Genomic DNA, 15698 nt, shown 5'->3' with positions numbered 1-15698 from the left:
AATATTAATTTGAGGCGTCATAGCGTTTATTGCGATGTGACAACGTGCTTACTTTAATCAAGGTAAACTCCTCGCATGTGAATTGTTAAGTATTGTAACCGACTTTACGTCAATATAGTCAACCTAAACACAGAACTAACTTAGAAAATGTTTGGCTATTTTGTCCTATAAATTAAAAAATATATATATTTTAAATGTCCTTTTGAACTCCCACTTTAGTGACTAACCCTCATATTATTAGTGTTTCTCCCAGCATGCCAGCCCTTCAGAAGGAAAAATTAATAAAGCCTTCCCGTAGCATGTGCTGTCCATACCATGCTATAGAGATATTAATATTGTGTCTATATGGCTATGTATCACACAGGATACTCACCTCCTCTCTCTCTCTCAGCTTCTCTGCAGCGCCTGGCAACGGGCAGGCACACAGCGCATGCGCGCAGAGATGGTCTGACGTCAGTCAACTGACAGTTGAGCGTGCGGCCTCAATAAGGCTGCGACCTGCGCCCAGCGCTGTACGTTGGCTCCATAGTCTGACGTCATTTCGCGCGCCTGTTGGCGCTGTAATCAATAAAGCGCCGGAAGCGGCAACATCTGACGGGGACTCCAGTTTCCATGGAGAGTCCAGCCACATGAGGGCGGTAGGGAACGAATGGCGAGCGTTTTAGTTTGAGTGAGCAAGGTCACTGGATGTAAGGATGAGGCGGTCAGGCTGATGGTTTCCCACATGCACTCGGATATAAACACAATTACTATGCGAAGGGCTCCTTCTATCCCCCCATTAGAGTGAAATGCTGGATTACACTATGCCTGGCTGCAGGGAAGCTTGACATTATCCACTGACAGCCTTGTAGACTAACCTCCCAGTGAGGCTCAATTACTCAGTTTGGTTAGAGGAACTGAAACCCAAGTTGGCTAAATGCAGCCCAGATTACTAGTATTCAAGTCTTTCTCCAACTCCAAACTGATTTATCATACAGGGCACGTCCTGTCCACGCGGGGCACGTTCTAGGGCATGTTCTGTCCACACTGGCAAGTGGTCTACAGCAGGAAAGAAATACAGGGCAGAATATAGTGGGTAACGTGACTTGGAGAGAAAAGGGATGATCAAGGTAGCTGATGTGATATGGGGTTTGTTAATGGATAGAGAGAGAGAGGTCAAGGCACATGGGAATGGAGGGGAGTTGACACTGTGATATAGGGGAGTAAGTAAAATTATGCCAGCGTTATCTTTTTGTCCAAACCACGTTCAAGCAACTGTTTGAAACTGGTCTGCCAATGATGCCATGTGTTATTGGATACATATCACTTGCTGTAGGGCAGCACAAGAATAGTTTATTCAATATGCTCTAGGATGGAAGTCAGTTAAATGACAACAATAAGCACCATAACCACTACATTGCAATTGTTATGGTGTTTGAATTGATCCTTTAATCAAAGATGAATACTAGTCAAACTAATTTGACTCTCTTGAGGCTGACCAGATGAAAACCGTTATATAAGTGGTTGACCACATTCCCTCATGCAGCAAATTAATTATACCTACTACAGACCAACAACCTTTTATATACTGTGCTCATGAACAAGAGGGTATGCGTCCAGGAATATATAATGGAACAGCCGAAGTTGAGATTTAAACAAATCTGCAGAGGAATGTAATATTTTAAGTTGATTACAAAAATGTTATGAGAATTGTAATGCAAACACATTAGGTCAGAATCTGTCAAGCAGGATTAATTTGACACTTTAAAAAAAAACTTTTGAATAAACTTCCTATTATCCCTGTTTGAGCTGTTGCAGAGCTTACCATGTATAGCTGCTTCACCCAACTCTTCAAATCCCCTTCTTGTCATTCTTTTAGCCTCTTGCTATTAAAGGAGTACTACGCTTCAATTCACACCATTGGATAAAACAATGAATACACCTATAAGTTGCGTTAACATTTTTCATGTAATCCTGTTTTTAATTAATTTTTTTATCTTAAAGATGTAGCAAGTGTCATTGCAGACCTCTTAAGTCTTGCAACAGTTGGGGAACCCAATCTAAATGAAGAGAACAAAAATATGATCCCTGTTTCCCTTCTTCCACTATGCTCTGACCTCAAAATGACATATGTTTCAAATAGGACATAAGTGAGAATAATGTAAAATATACTGGGAAGTAACAGTCTTGACCTCTCAGCGGCCTTTGACACCGCTGCTCATGCTCTCCTTCTTCAAACTCTTCAATCGCTTGGTCTCTGTGACTCTGTCCTCTCGTGGTTTTCCTCTTGTCTCTCCCAACGCTCATTCAGTGTCTCTTTTTCTAATGATACCTCCTCCCCTCGTCCTGTCTCGGTTGGAGTCCCCCAAGGCTCTGTCCTTAGTCCCCTTCTATTTTCTCTTTATACTGCCTCTCTTGGCAAACTTATTACCTCTTTTGGATTCCACTACCACCTGTACGCTAATGACACCCAGTTATATCTCTCCTCCCCGGACCTCTCCCCTGCCGTCCTGCAACGTGTCACTGCTTGCCTTCCTTCCATCTCTGACTGGATGTCCTCCCGCTTTCTGAAACTCAATCTCTCTAAAACTGAGCCCCTTGTCTTTCCTCCTCCTAATACTGATCCTCCTCTTTCGCTCTCCCTTCAAGTTTGTGGTACCCACATCAGTCCATCCTTGCAAGAGCGCTGTCTTGGCATCCTACTTGATTCTGGCCTCACCTTTGAGCCTCACATCCAGCATGTTGCCAAATCCTGTAGATTCCACCTTAAAAACGTAGCCCGCATCCGCCCCTCTCTTGCACCAGATACTACCATGGAGGGGGGAGGAAGAGGTCTGTAGTTGGACCACATAACACTTGGAAATTTTTACACCAATTATATGAATTACCTAATCAATTAATTGTGTATTCGATTTTACAATGTTATTTGTCATGTCTTGCATGTATATTAATAATTATATCTCAACAGGTAGTGCAATTCTACATGCTCACCATGACTACGCTTCGATGGGCTCGTTCTCTTCAGCTCACATTAGCTGTAATTAAACCAGATGCTGTGGCTCATCCAATCATCTCTGAAGTAACTACAGAGTACATTTTTGTATAACAGATAAATACTTGGGGCTTGGCTCCCATTTTTAATGCAGTATTAAAATCATATTTACTATTTCAGAAAGGGGAAATACAAAGGTATTATTTAGAGATCATAAAACTCTTAACAATGTTTTAATACTCAAGCTATTTCCCACTGTACCAACTGTGAAAAGGTAAGTATTACATTACTACAAGAGACTGATGTATGGGGAGCTAATTAGCTGTTTGTTTAAGTGTTCACATTTCTTGCTCAACACAACACAGGTTTACAGGTTATTGAAGTGGCTTCACCCTCCACCAAAATTACTATTTCATAAAGATAAAATCTTTATGAAACCGTCACATTAACAGTGTTGGAATTTCATTGAAAGTCCAATACAGTGAAAAGATATAGGGAATTATTTGTATTATGTATATTCCTTTTGCCTGACAATTTGGCAATAGGCAGAGCTATTGCTGTCTAGTTTTGCAATTTTCCCTAGCCATTACTAGTGACCCCTGTAGGGAAAAAGTATGCACAAGGGTACAACACAGATGTGGGTCAATCGCACATGCATTGCCAGGAGATGAAAAAGTCTGATCGGATGAAGATGATGGCTGCCACAAGGGACAGATTCAGGTAAGTAAAACTCACCTTTACCTGCGGCCACTGCACTGCAAGCAAAACAGACACCAGTGGGGTTCTTTCCAAAATATGCAAATACAGTGACAGCCATTTTACCTAGATACAATGCAGTACTAGACCAGTGGTTCCCACCCCAGTACTGAAGTACCCCTTAACAGTCCAGAAGTTGGGGACTACCCATTGTGTCTAAGGTGTTTTTAGAGAAGAAGGGGGAAAAAAAACACTGTAGACACAACAGGGTAATTCCTAAATCCTGCATTGATAGGGGGTACTTGAGGACTGGGTTGGGAACCCCTGTTCTAGGCTCTTAGTTTGATCTCTCTGAGGGTATTTGTAACCATTTGCAGCAGACTCCTCTTTTCTGAAAAATCTTATGTTAACTTACTGCAAAGCAGTATTCATGTTTTCATGCAAATCTTCAGACCATGTACAAATATATTTGGTATTTTTCTGTATTCTCTGCATAGTGATGCACAAGATAAAGGGAAACAATGACAGGGATTAGGGGTAATTAAGATGATTGAGGTATTTTCATTTAAGGATATATTCGTGATCAAAATGTGAATAGTTTAATCAGAAAGAAAGCAGTCTAAAAATGTATATATGTTTGTGTGTTACAATGGTAATTACATGAAGCTTTCCTTCCCTGTTTGCAGTATTTCATAATGCTTGGCACAGAAATATGTAATGGCAATATTTGTGTATCATAAGTGTATGTAAGGGAATGTTGTTTGTCTTTAAAGTTTAAGTAAAAGTGGATCTACAGTTTAAGTGATGTTCATTCAATGTACTTTACTGTATTTAAGATACTTGTGTAGAGAGCATGACATACTGTGCAGATTATACACTATAGATTTCGTTAATCAGTTCTATTATACTCTTATTGTACTTCACAAGTAAAACTAATTATTAAATTGTTTGAAAACACATCTTAGGTTAATTTGGTGTCTTTAAAATCTACTTTTAGAATTATATATAAAAAAACAGTGCCATAGTACACTTTTTATATTAAAGGTTTTAGCCAACTTGGCTGTTTTGGTCAACATTTTTCTCAATGTAAGACAACTGTTCAGTGTGTAGACAGCACAATTTTCCATCGGCAGTTTCTGGAAGTTAATACAAACAGACAAAAACATAGCACAGCTCACTTTTGTATAATGCAAATGGTTCTTACTACTACTATGGCGTGCAGTGTATTGACTCAATCTCATTTTTCCTTTGTCGTAGGCTGTTCATCAGAAAATTCTTGACAACAGTTTTCTTATAATAAGAAGAAAAGAACTTGAATGGAAAGCAGCAGATTCACAAAAGTTCTACTGTGAACATAAAGGTGAGAGATGTATGCAGTTCTTCTGCCATCTAGTGTTCAAAACCAGAAACACCTTTTGTGACTTTGCATGGGATTTCAGTACAGGGGAACCTGTCATGGTACCTACCACTTATGCTTTTTTTTTTTTTTTTTAAGAGCATAAGATTCACCTATACATTGTGCTAGCCGATCTACCAGCAAAATGTATAAATTGTATAAAATGAGGGGGAAAAACAATAAGTTAAATGTAGGTGTTACGCTCACGTGACAGTCAATTCTTTGGCACAGACTCTCCCATAGGCAATGCTTCTGCTCTCCTCACTTAGCAACCACAGTGCATGTGTTGTGTTATTCCCTAGCCAGTATGTTGGTATCACACAGGAGGTTTCCTCTGCTTCGGAAAGCGACCCAAGCAGGGCAAATCAAAGCAGACTACAGAAGGAGTGAAGATTGGCTTGGATGTGGGTGGTACTGAATAATAACACCCACGAAGCAGAGGACGTGGTGGCGCTAGCAAGCCACAAATATATTACCAGCTAGTGACGTTACTTGAAGTATTAATGGTGAACAAGGCTATTAAACAGATTAAAGTGCAGTTTTACTTTAATCCGAACCCTATTCTAAAACATTATTTCAATACTATTAATTAAAGGGAAAACTCCAGTGCCAGGAAAACAATCCGTTTTCCTGGCACTGCAGGTTCCCTCTCCCTCCCACCCCCCAATCCCCAGTTGCTGAAGGGGTGAAAACCCCTATAGTCACTTACCTGAGGCAGCGACGATGTCCTTTGTTGCTGCCTCCTCCTCCGCGCCACTCCTCCTTCTGACTCCATCGGCCGGTGGGCATGCGCATTAGGTCTCCCCATAGGAAAGCATTGAAAAAGATTTTCAATGCTTTCCTATGGGGAATTGAGCGACGCTGGAGGTCCTCACACAGCGTGAGGACATCCAGCGACGCTCCAGCACAGATAATCTGTGCTATGAGTCAGGAAGTTCCCTCTAGTGGCTGTCCAGTAGACAGCCACTAGATGTGGAGTTAACCCTGCAAGGTAATTATTGCAGTTTAGAAAAAACTGCAATAATTACACTTGCAGGGTTAAGAGTAGTGGGAGTTGGCACCCAGACCACTCCAACGGGCAGAAGTGGTCTGGGTGCCTGGAGTGTCCCTTTAAAGTCTAAATCTTAAACATAAACTTAATAAACCTAATACTTATTCTAAACCGAATCATAATGCTTCATTTTAATCTTTAACTTAATCTCAAAGGTTTCCCTCTGCTATTATCAGTACTGATATTCGTAAAAGGATTCTAAGATGAAACATAGAAGTGTTAAATTGCTGCCGTCTAATGGCTGTTTTTAGTATGGTGTAGGGTCCTATTTCTAATATGAAAGTTGGTATGCAACTGACAAAGCCCAGCACTGATCAGAAAATGGCATTGGTGTGTGCATGGAGGGTGACCCTCCAGGGTCTGTTCAGACCCTGGGGTCCTCCAAGCACCATACCCAGTAAGAGAATGATTGTGGAGCATGATCGCTCAGCTGCAGTGTTCTACATGGAGTTAAAGGGCTAAACGCAGTGCTGACTTTCAGCACTGTATTCAGCTCATCAAAAAGCCTGGGGCTACTAAAAAGGGCCCCAGCTGACACAGGGCAGCCTCAAGTGTCCTTTGATACCCAGGTTTCCTGGCGCAAGCAGGGATTAAACCCTGCTCACTCTACATTGCTGTCGATGAGGATTTTCAATCCCAATTTAAACTCCTACTTGCAGTGCTTACTTTAAACTCTGCAAAAGGGAGCATTGGTCAATCTGCGGTCACTTTTTCTGTCCCAAGGTGACAGAGGGGAGCCCCCGAATTGAATGATTCCAGAGTTTTCCAGTTATCAGCAGGGAAACCGTCCCAGCTGGTAAAATTCTGCATTGTGGAAATTTTATGTCATGTGTCTTTAAGTGAAGGACAAGCATGCATCCTTAGAGGCTAAGCATTAATCATTAGAAAGTCACAATAAGTAATTTACACAAAACAGCTGCAGTTGAAATTACTTTACCAGTTGAGGCTATTCAGTGGAGTTATAGAGTAACTCTGTTTTATTCTTAATGGTCTGTAAATTGGTTTTGAAGCCAAACTGCTGGTAGTTTATATAATATTATTTATAAAATACGCAGTTTTTCATACATCTATTCAAATGAGTTAGTATGTCCTGCCGCGCATTTACATCATCGACTGTTCCTTTATAAATGTGAACCTTTTTATTTTTTTTCTAGGGCGATTTTTCTACCAGCGACTGGTGGAGTTCATGTCAAGGTTAGTTGTTTTATTTTCCTCACAGAACTTTATGAAAAAGTGCACAAAATTGTGCATTGCATTGTTTGTGTATTTTTACTATTCTCTAGTAACACTTTCCATGATATTAATTGGGGTTCATAAAGATCACTGTTTGTAGCAAATTGTTTAATGCACATTTGCTTTCCTTTTTTTTTTTTTCAACTGTCTTTTGTTTTTATTCACATTGTAAACACCATTGTAGCTTAGTAAAGGAAAAATCTTCTTGTGTTTTCTGTGCGTACCAGGAAAATGGAATCTCTATCAAATGCTTTCTGCAAGGAACACTATAGTCCCCTAAATTACTTTAGCTAAATAAAGCAGTTTCAGTGTATAGATCATTCCCCTACAATTTCACTGCTCAATTCACTGTCATTTAGGAGTTAAATCACTTTGTTTCTGTTTATGCAGCCCTAGCCACACCTCCCCTGGCTATGATTGACAGAGCCTGCATGAAAAAAAAACTGGTTTCACTTTCAAACAGATGTAATTTACCTTAAATAATTGTATCTCAATCTCTAAATTGAACTTTAATCACATACAGGATGCTCTTGCAGGGTCTAGCAAGTAATTAACATAGCAGGGGATAAGAAAATATTAATTAACCCCTTAAGGACACATGACATGTGTGACATGTCATGATTCCATTTTATTCCAGAAGTTTGGTCCTTAAGGGGTTAAACAGAACCTGCAATAAAGAGAGCCTAAATATGGCTCTCTTTACAGGAAGTGTTTATGGAAGGCTGTGCAAGTCACATGCAGGGAGGTGTGACTACGGTTCATAAACAAAGGGATTTAACTCCTAAATGACAGAGGATTGAGCAGTGAGGCTGCAGGGGCACGTTCTATGCAACAAAACTGCTTCATTAAGCTAAAGTTGTTCAGGTGACTATAGTGTCCCTTTCAGTGGCACACACTTTTTTATTATTTTTTTTTAATTCAAATTTTCTATTATTTCCCTGAAATCCCTGGACATTTATTTATTCCAATGACCGGGAATTCATTCAGTTTCATTCATTTATTCATTCATGCTCATTGGAGAGAAATCAGAGAAATATAGTATATTTTACCTGGTTCATGTGGTTCAAAAATGTTTACCTAAGCTGCATTTTCTCTTACAAAGATTGAGTTGTGCTTGTAGGGGTAAATAAGCTTTTATTTTTTTGGGGGGTGGGGGTGTATTTTATTTGTTTTGGGATTTTTTGCAGCACTTGATGAAAACTACATATTTCCTTCTTTTACTCTGTGGTTTATTTGATTTTATGTATTATTTGCACCTAGTTTGACTTTGTCTGTATTTGCTACATTCCTAATGTAAAGCTTCATTACTCTTTAGAAATACTACATTTAAAAAATAAATCAGAAAGTAACACTGTAGTTTATATTGTTGCAGAAGAAAGTATAACCAGTTTAAAGGCTTTTGTCTCTATGATGCCTTAGTGGTCCAATGCAGGCATACATCTTGGCTCACGAGGATGCCATTCACTTATGGAGAAACCTAATGGGTCCAACCAAAGTTTTCAGAGCTCGCATTACTGCACCGGATTCTGTGCGTGGAAGTCTGGGATTGACAGATACTCGGAATACTACCCATGGATCAGGTAGGCTTAACCTATCATACCAATTTAAAGATATGGCACATATCAGGTGAGTCTCACCTGACGTAATTGTTGTGCCATCTATAGAACTAAACAAACCTACCTCATACTGTGAACCATAACCAGATCATATATGAATAGCTTGCATGTTTCATTGTGACAGGTTATATGAACCTCAGCCATCAAACTGTAAATGCCAAAAATGAGACTAGACAGCATCTGTTTTACCAGCCTGTAACACGACTCTTATTATACTAGCATCAGATCATTTGCCCAAACATAAATCTTAACCCCTTAAGGACACATGACATGTGTGACATGTCATGATTCCCTTTTATTCCAGAAGTTTGGTCATTAGGGGGTTAATTACTTGACACCAAAAAACTTGTTGGATACCAGCCAAGGTTCCAGAGTGAGCAAGAACTGCCATCATACTGTCTTCAGTATCAGTTACAGTAGGGATTTATTTGATGATTTTCCCTCATAGCCGGTTTTGTTTAACATATTCAAATTACAATATGCGAACATCCAAATTATAGCTTCACTTTCCATACCAGAACCAAAACCAGATAACTATTGCCTTTTATTCCGCATGACATGTAACCTATTGCACATTATTTATAGCTGCCTGTTAAAACACAAAAGATCCTGGTTAACATATTTAATCTACAAGCAGAGTAGTTTTCCTCTGCCATATTAAAAGTAATAGCAGTGAACCAAACATTTCCTTTTTTTCCCCTTTTCTATTTTTTTTTCCCACTGGCAATGTTTACATAGTGTTTTCACTCCTTCTTGTCTTTTGCACTCACGCTGCCTCTCTGCTTTGCTGTTTATCTTCCCATAGATTCTTTTGAATCCGCTTGTCGAGAAATATCTTTCTTCTTCCCTGAGTTCAACATAAGTCATTGGTATCAAGAACAGGAGCCTTTTTACCGAGCCGGGCCTGTATCATATGATGAGGAGAAGCTAGAACATCGACTTGTGAAAGTGTAAACCGAAAAAACAAAGCTTGCAGAAGTTATGTTTCCATGTTACTCGTGTAAAATTGCAGAAACAACTAGAAATTTTCTCATGAACTGTGAGACATGCTGACAATACGTGCTCTACTCTTGAAATAAACCTGTTACCTCTATTTATTTACATAATATTCACAAATGTTAAAATATTACCTCATCTAACTGAACAATTATTCACTTCAGTTGTCATTTTTTAATTAACCCCTTAACGCCGTTACGGCGTTCTATGCCGTCGCGGCTTTAAAGGGCTTTAAAGCCGTTGCGGCGGCATAGAACGCTGTAACGGCTTGCAGCCCCAGGAGCTAGGAGATACTCACCTCCGCCGCGATCCTCTTCTGGGGGGCTGTCTGAGAGCCCAGGCAGCCCCCCTCCGGCAAATATGGCCCCCTATAGCTGGCTGTGGATCTGCCAGCAGGGGGGTGTCTAAAATATTAGACAGTCCCCCTGCTGGTAGGTAGTGTAAAAAAAAAAATTATTAAAATGTTATAAAATAAATTAAATGCCTATATATATATATATATATATAGATATAGATAGATATAGATATAGATATAGATATAGATATAGATAGATAGATGAAGTAAAGCAAGCTGCACTCACGGACTTATGAATTCAAATGGTGTTTATTCCATCGAAGGTAGAAAAAAAGAAGATCGACGTTTCGGTCCACACAGGGACCTTCCTCAAGATCAAGAGTGCAGCTTGCTTTACTTCATTTATCTACAATTTAACTCCCTGGAAGTCTGGCACCCGGCAGGCCTTTTAAGGCACAACTTTATACCTTTAGCGTGAGTGCTGAGAACTGTTGTATTTTTATATATATATATATATATATATATATATATATATATATATTATATATGTAACGTCATACGTAATGTATTTTAATATTAGTATTAAAATACACTTAGAATGACGTTACATATATATAATATGTATTATATATATATATATATATATATATATATAATCTACATATATATATATATTATATATATATATATATATATATACGTATAATTACAATAATAAATAAATAAAATAATTAAATAAATAAAATATTGAAACAAAATATAAAATAAATTATATATTCATATGTAATTTCATTCTAACTGTATTTTGTTATTAATATATATATATATATTGGAAACAGAATACACTTAGAATGACATTCTATATATATCTATCTATATATAAAATACAAATAACCGCAAATATATATATAGAGATAAATACATATAATTACATAAAAGATTACATTAGTATACACGTAGAATTTATATACCTATAAATGCATATATATTAAAATTCTACGTGTATATTTAAGTAATTTTTTAACATAATTATGTCATTTGATTAATTAAAATTTGATTGACATGCCTGACAACACAGGGAGAAAGTGCAGAGAATTAAATTTGCAAGCACTATATTTGACCCTGTAACTCTCCAAGACACCATAAAACCTGTATATAGGGGGTACTGTTTTACTCGGGAGACTTCGCTGAACTCAAATATTAGTGTTTAACCCCTTAAGGACACATGACATGTCTGACACGTCGTGATTCCATTTTATTCCAGAAGTTTGGTCCTTAAGGGGTTAAAACTGGTAAATTGTATTACAACGATGATATTTTAAGTAAAAGTGACGTTTTTTGCATTTTTTACAAACAAACTGCACTTTTATGGACTATTATTATTGTAATATGTTTTACTGTTTTAGAACACTAATATTTGTGTTTAGTGAAATCTCCCGAGAATAACAGTACCCCCCATGTACAGGTTTTATGGTGTTTTGGAAAGTTAGAGAGTCACATATAAGGCTTGCATTTCATTTTTTTGACATTGAAATTTGCCAGATTAGTTATGTTGCCTTTGAGACCGTATGGTAGCCCAGGAATAAGAATTACCCCCATGATGGCATACCATTTGCAAAAGTAGACAACCCAAGGTATTGCAAAATTTTAGTAGCCACTTAGTCACAAACACTGGCCAAATATTAGTTTTTTGCTTTTTTCACACAAAAACAAATATGAACGCTAACTTTGGCCAGTGTTTGTGACCAAGTGGCTATTATGTATTATGACATTTACAGCTAAAATGTGAGGCGGAACTACAAATTTAAAAAAAAAATTAAAATTTCTCAGTTTTTTTAAATTTTATTCATAATAAATTGTTTCATATACAAATATTTTATATTAAATGAAAGCCCTGTTTCTCCTGAACAAAATGATATATAATAAGTGTGGGTGCATTTAATATGAAAGAGGTGAATTACGGTTGAACAGACATATAGCGCAAATTCCAGTTTTTGTTTAAGTTTTGTTTTGATCAGAACGTGTATTATTGACTCCGTCCTGAAGGGGTTAAGGCTGTAGATGCTCTGAATATAAATATTTTCAGTAGTATAAGCCAATAAACCATGGGAGTCCTCCACTGATCTTAACTCAAGAATTAATCTTGAAAAGTTAAAACTGCTCAATCATGGAGCGTGTCTGTGAAATCTAGGGAAATATGAAAGTATGTTTTACAACTATTTAAGCACTTATCTAGTTTTGCTGTTGTACATTTTTTATTTCTTTTTAAATTGAATGTCTTAAAATTTAGGTATCAAAAGGAATTTTACAAACCATGGCGGTGCTCATGGATTTTTCCAACGTGCCATCAGCTGATTAGATAGCTAGGTGGTTATCAAGTATTTTGAGAGTGACATTGAGAATAATTGAATTAAGCAAGTTGGTACCGAATACTTTTTAAATAAGTAAATTATTTATACAGACCTAAACGTTATTTGCAGAAATTTCAACATATTCTCAAAGTTCTCAAAGAATGTGTGAAATCAGGATGAGATTGGACCACAGTGTTGGAATGTTTTAACAATGTGTGTAATAATAATAAAAACGCCTGGTGATGCAGGCATAAAAGGGGGGTTCACTTTAGTGAATAATCCTAACATTTTTATTGCACTATATAGTTATGTAAAGGAGAACTGTAACTTCCCAAGATTTATAATACAGCATTTACTTATCCCTCTGTAGTAAACAAATATGTTTTTGTGAAGTCTGAAATAAAATAAATGTTAAAATCTGCACTATTATGTTTATCTCTGTTCCTATCTCCATCTTGGAGCTGTATCAGTCATTGTTATAAAAAACAGCCTTAAGTTGAAGTTAACTGCCTTATAAATAAGCTTAGTGCTTCTGTCCACAATACAGTGCCTGCATATTACAAAATATGGACTCCATGGGATGATTTCATTAATTCATCTTGACCGGAAACTGTCACTTCTCAAGATTTTTCATATTATGTTTACTTTGCCATATATATAGGAAACTATAGTCACCAGAACAACTACAGTTTAATGTAGTTCTGGTAATTCTAGTCGGTCCCTGCAGATTTTATGCAGTAAACACTGTGTTTTCAGAGAAAAGGCAGTGTTTACATTACAGCCTAGAGATACCTCCACTGGTCACTCCTCGGATGGCTACTAGAGGTGCTTCCTGTGGGCATTGCTGCAGTGTTCACCCTATGCTTTGAGACACTGAACTTACCTGATAGAGAAGCATTGATTCAGTGCATCTCTATGAGGAATGATGAGATGCTGATTGGCCAGGGTGGAGTTTGGTTCTGCCCCTTGCCCCACCTCCTTGGCAATCCAATGCTTTCCCATTTCTGATTATGTCAGCCAAGGAGGCAGATCAGGGGCTGCACCAGCAAACTAGAATAAATGTAAGATTTTTCTATATTAAGGGGACCAGGGGAGCTAGATAGTGATTTTAATACTATAAGGTCAGAAATACTATACTTTAATACTATAAGGTCAGAAATACAGTATAGTGTTCCTTTAACAAATATGTATTTGTAAGGTGTGAAAAATACAAAATTTTTATTTAAATTAAATGAAAAAATTAGCACTGCCTTATCCTAAATGGGTGCATCCTCTTAGCTGCCTGACCATTTTTATAATCGTTGCCGTTCGTCTCTGGCAGTCAGAAAACATACTGAGAATAGGAGAAATAAAACCATGTTGCCGTTGCATTCTTTGCAAGAAAAGCTCAATACATATTCTACGTGATTTTCAGTTTTATTCAATGGTGTAAATTCCAGAGAAGTGACAGTCACCATTTAATCTGAATTATTTGAAATAACTCATTGTTACCTTCTCACAGTGGTACGTACCCCTCCCCCCTCCTTTTTCATTTCACATTTCCCTTTCCATTTTTTGTTTTTAACCTCTTGCTTTTGTTATATTTTCTTGCTATAATATATTGTAGAAACTGATGTGCCTTTGATCTCCATTTTGTTGTGGTTCATGTACTGGATCCATGTCTTTAAGTAATTTAAATAAAGAAGAAGAAAAAAAACACCTGTAGTTCAGTGAAAAGGACTAACAGAAACAATGTTTCTGTTTCTCTTATGGTGTTTACCCTGTCTGTGCCAGAACTGAACTGTAAAATATTTATTATGCATTTAAGAGAAACGTGAGCATTACCTGAAAAATTTTTACAGGTCATTTTCCGTGTTTTATTCAGTGGCATAAGTTAGAAAAACACTGTCATAAAATGTTTGTTTGCTTTGTTGGTAATAAAAGGACAGTTCCATTTTTGTGTGTTTTTGTTTCTTTCTGCACTAGGAACGGGCTATCTGATTAATCTGCGGTTGGTTAATCAATAATACTGGCAAATAATCACTTACTAACCCTTTTTGAGAAGGCAACCTAAAACACAAAAGTAGCTATGTCAAAATTTGTATATTCTCCCGGCCATAGCAGAACACTACTGTGGGCTAGATTCCTCCCTTTTACTCCACAGAACTGGAAAGAGAATTTAAGGTCCCTTGTCCACAATACCACCTTTCATTTTACTACCACTTTTCACCATAAAAAAAATCTTCTTCTTTTGTTGAGCTCTGAAGCCATAGAAAGAGTATCTCTGTTGGGAAACCATAGTATACTATATAGCATCTGGCCTTTGCAAACGAGGAGCATTATTTTGCAGTGACTCTATATGGTAGCAGATGCCGAGCCTATATTTGTTTTTAAGCTGGATTCCTCCTCTTGAGTTTCTGGACAGGAGGGAGCGGATGTTATTCATGTGGAATTATTTTTGCTGTTCCTCTTGGATCCTTGGGAATTTGAAGCAATGGGGTTCTCCTGTAGACTCCTTTTATCTTCCTTCAGCATCTTCACTATTGCTGGTGACTGACTCCATTTTAGTTTTCTCATGCAAAGTTTTTTTTTTTTCCTTTCCTTGTCTTGTGAAGACAATGGCTCTATTTCTGAAAACATACAGTAAATGTATGTTTTCTTGATCTATACTTTGCCCAGTTTAATTTTCATCTTCTAGTTTCTTTTTTGAACAACTTTATGTTCATTGTTCCGTATCAGTTGTTTAGTTTATTCCTGTGAGGCATGTGACAACATGGCCACGAAAGGGAAACTGTTATGCCTCTACATCTGTGCTTTTCTGATGCCTTGGTCTTTCTCAAGGCATTAGAGATGCAGGGCATTGAAGCAAAATAACCAGGCCTTCTTAACCCTTGGAGTTGGGTAATTGATTAATTCCAGAGGATGAGGCTATATAGTTTTCCATAAAGATAGATATGTTCTTTGTACTGTCCCTGTTTTCAGACTCGGTGTTAACAGTATGTCTTTGTGTATTGTCTGTAGAAGACAATCCTTCCATCCCTCTTTTCAGAAGAGTAGGAACCTTGGCAGGAAACTAGATTTTTTTTTTTTTTGGGTTAGATGCCCTATCATATC

General features: G+C 37.6%; 1 protein-coding gene across 3 annotated transcripts; it reads left to right on the top strand.

Annotated features, from left to right (window-relative positions):
* Positions 1–520: 520 nt before the first annotated feature.
* Positions 521–10133, top strand: NME6 (NME/NM23 nucleoside diphosphate kinase 6). 3 transcript variants are annotated; one of them, XM_063445490.1, is made up of 6 exons: positions 521–638; positions 2948–3058; positions 4925–5027; positions 7269–7308; positions 8767–8927; positions 9769–10133. In XM_063445490.1, exons 1-6 carry the CDS (start codon positions 630–632, stop codon positions 9915–9917), a joined length of 573 nt encoding a protein of 190 aa, XP_063301560.1. In that variant the 5' UTR covers positions 521–629; the 3' UTR covers positions 9918–10133. The 3 variants fall into 3 exon arrangements, with proteins under 3 accessions (XP_063301560.1, XP_063301561.1, XP_063301559.1); XM_063445491.1 differs by lacking the exon at positions 521–638 and adding an exon at positions 676–689; XM_063445489.1 differs by lacking the exon at positions 521–638 and adding an exon at positions 1232–1587.
* The last annotated feature ends 5565 nt before the right edge of the window (positions 10134–15698 follow it).

Source organism: Pelobates fuscus, chromosome 3 (genome assembly GCF_036172605.1).
Source record: "Pelobates fuscus isolate aPelFus1 chromosome 3, aPelFus1.pri, whole genome shotgun sequence".
Classification (NCBI taxonomy): Eukaryota; Metazoa; Chordata; class Amphibia; order Anura; family Pelobatidae; genus Pelobates; species Pelobates fuscus.
This window is presented reverse-complemented; position numbering and strand designations above follow the sequence as displayed.

Coding starts and splice junctions, on each gene's coding strand:
- NME6 (XM_063445489.1), top strand. Junction 7,309..8,766: donor CTGGTGGAGTTCATGTCAAG/GTTAGTTGTTTT, acceptor ATGATGCCTTAG/TGGTCCAATGCAGGCATACA. Junction 8,928..9,768: donor GAATACTACCCATGGATCAG/GTAGGCTTAACC, acceptor ATCTTCCCATAG/ATTCTTTTGAATCCGCTTGT.